Source organism: Photinus pyralis, unplaced genomic scaffold (assembly GCF_008802855.1).
Source record: "Photinus pyralis isolate 1611_PpyrPB1 unplaced genomic scaffold, Ppyr1.3 Ppyr1.4_LG1, whole genome shotgun sequence".
Taxonomy (NCBI): Eukaryota; Metazoa; Arthropoda; class Insecta; order Coleoptera; family Lampyridae; genus Photinus; species Photinus pyralis.
Window position 1 is genome coordinate 57,050,781 of NW_022170249.1, and position 1,062 is coordinate 57,051,842.

General features: G+C 40.5%; 1 protein-coding gene across 1 annotated transcript; it reads right to left on the reverse strand.

Moving 5' to 3' along the window:
* LOC116160439 lies at positions 1-851 on the reverse strand. The gene is made up of 3 exons (XM_031473633.1): positions 698-851; positions 424-633; positions 1-365 (listed from the first exon to the last, which is right to left on the reverse strand). The coding sequence occupies exons 1-3, from the start codon at positions 837-839 to the stop codon at positions 34-36; spliced, it is 684 nt and encodes a 227-aa protein (XP_031329493.1). The 5' UTR covers positions 840-851; the 3' UTR covers positions 1-33.
* Positions 852-1,062: the final 211 nt, after the last annotated feature.

Genomic DNA, 1,062 nt, shown 5'->3' on the forward strand with positions numbered 1-1,062 from the left:
AATTATGAACTATTATTATTAAGAAACTATGTATTACAATTCAATGCCTGTAGCAATTAAATAAATTTTTGCCTTCCTCTTCTGCTTCTCTTGAGTATCATTTACTTTCCTTAATTCACATGCGACGGCTTTGCAAAAAATGTCATCTTCATCGTCCTGTTGTGGTTTGTCAAGGTCTTTCAAAGTCTTCAGCATCTCAAGTTCGATGCCGGAGTCCTTTCCCTGGCACTGTTTCCGCTTCATACTCGCCCTTGGTGTTTGATGGTTTTCCCCAGACAATGATGAACAGGGAGGCAATAAGCTTCTGTCTTCATTTTCATCTTCTTTGTTGCCCGCTAATTCTGCGTCCGTGCCCTCTTCAGTACCTGCAACGACCAATCATCGCAATGTCTGTTTATTATTACACTCTAGCAAATAACTTACCATTATTGTTGTTGCTAACTTTTGTCAGGCTGCTGTTTGTAGTTTTTCGCTGCTTGACGTGGTCGCTCAAAAACGCCATGCTATCGAACCACTCCCATTTCCCAACGGTGTCTTCCTGGCCTTGTCCACTTCTCGTATTTAAGTCATGGTTTCTTATCTCCTTCGTAAACTTCTCCCGGAGTGTTCGCCATCGAGTTTTCACTTCTTCCACTTTAAATATAAATATAACCTCAATATTAAAGACTCAAAATAATAATGCTTTTTGGAAACTTACCATTACAGTTAAGGGTTTCAGCAATTTGAATCCAGGCGTTGTTCTTTTTCTTTATGTCTTTAAAATCGCTGCGTTGTTTATCGTAGAGGAATGGGTATTGTTGTATTAACTCCAACAGTAACGAGACGTCAACAACCATCATTGCACCGAACGCAACAGCAAATAACAAAAACCTGCAATTGCACACGAAAACAACAAGGCAAACGAGAAATTCAAACGAACTGCAGAGCTTAAATAAATATGACGCGATGGGTGACAGTTCACGCGGTCAGCAGTCAACACATGCGCATGCGCTGCATTTTGCCGTAGCTGCAATTCTATTGGAGGATGTTAACGCCGATGTTAGTAGATCCAGAAAATTTCTG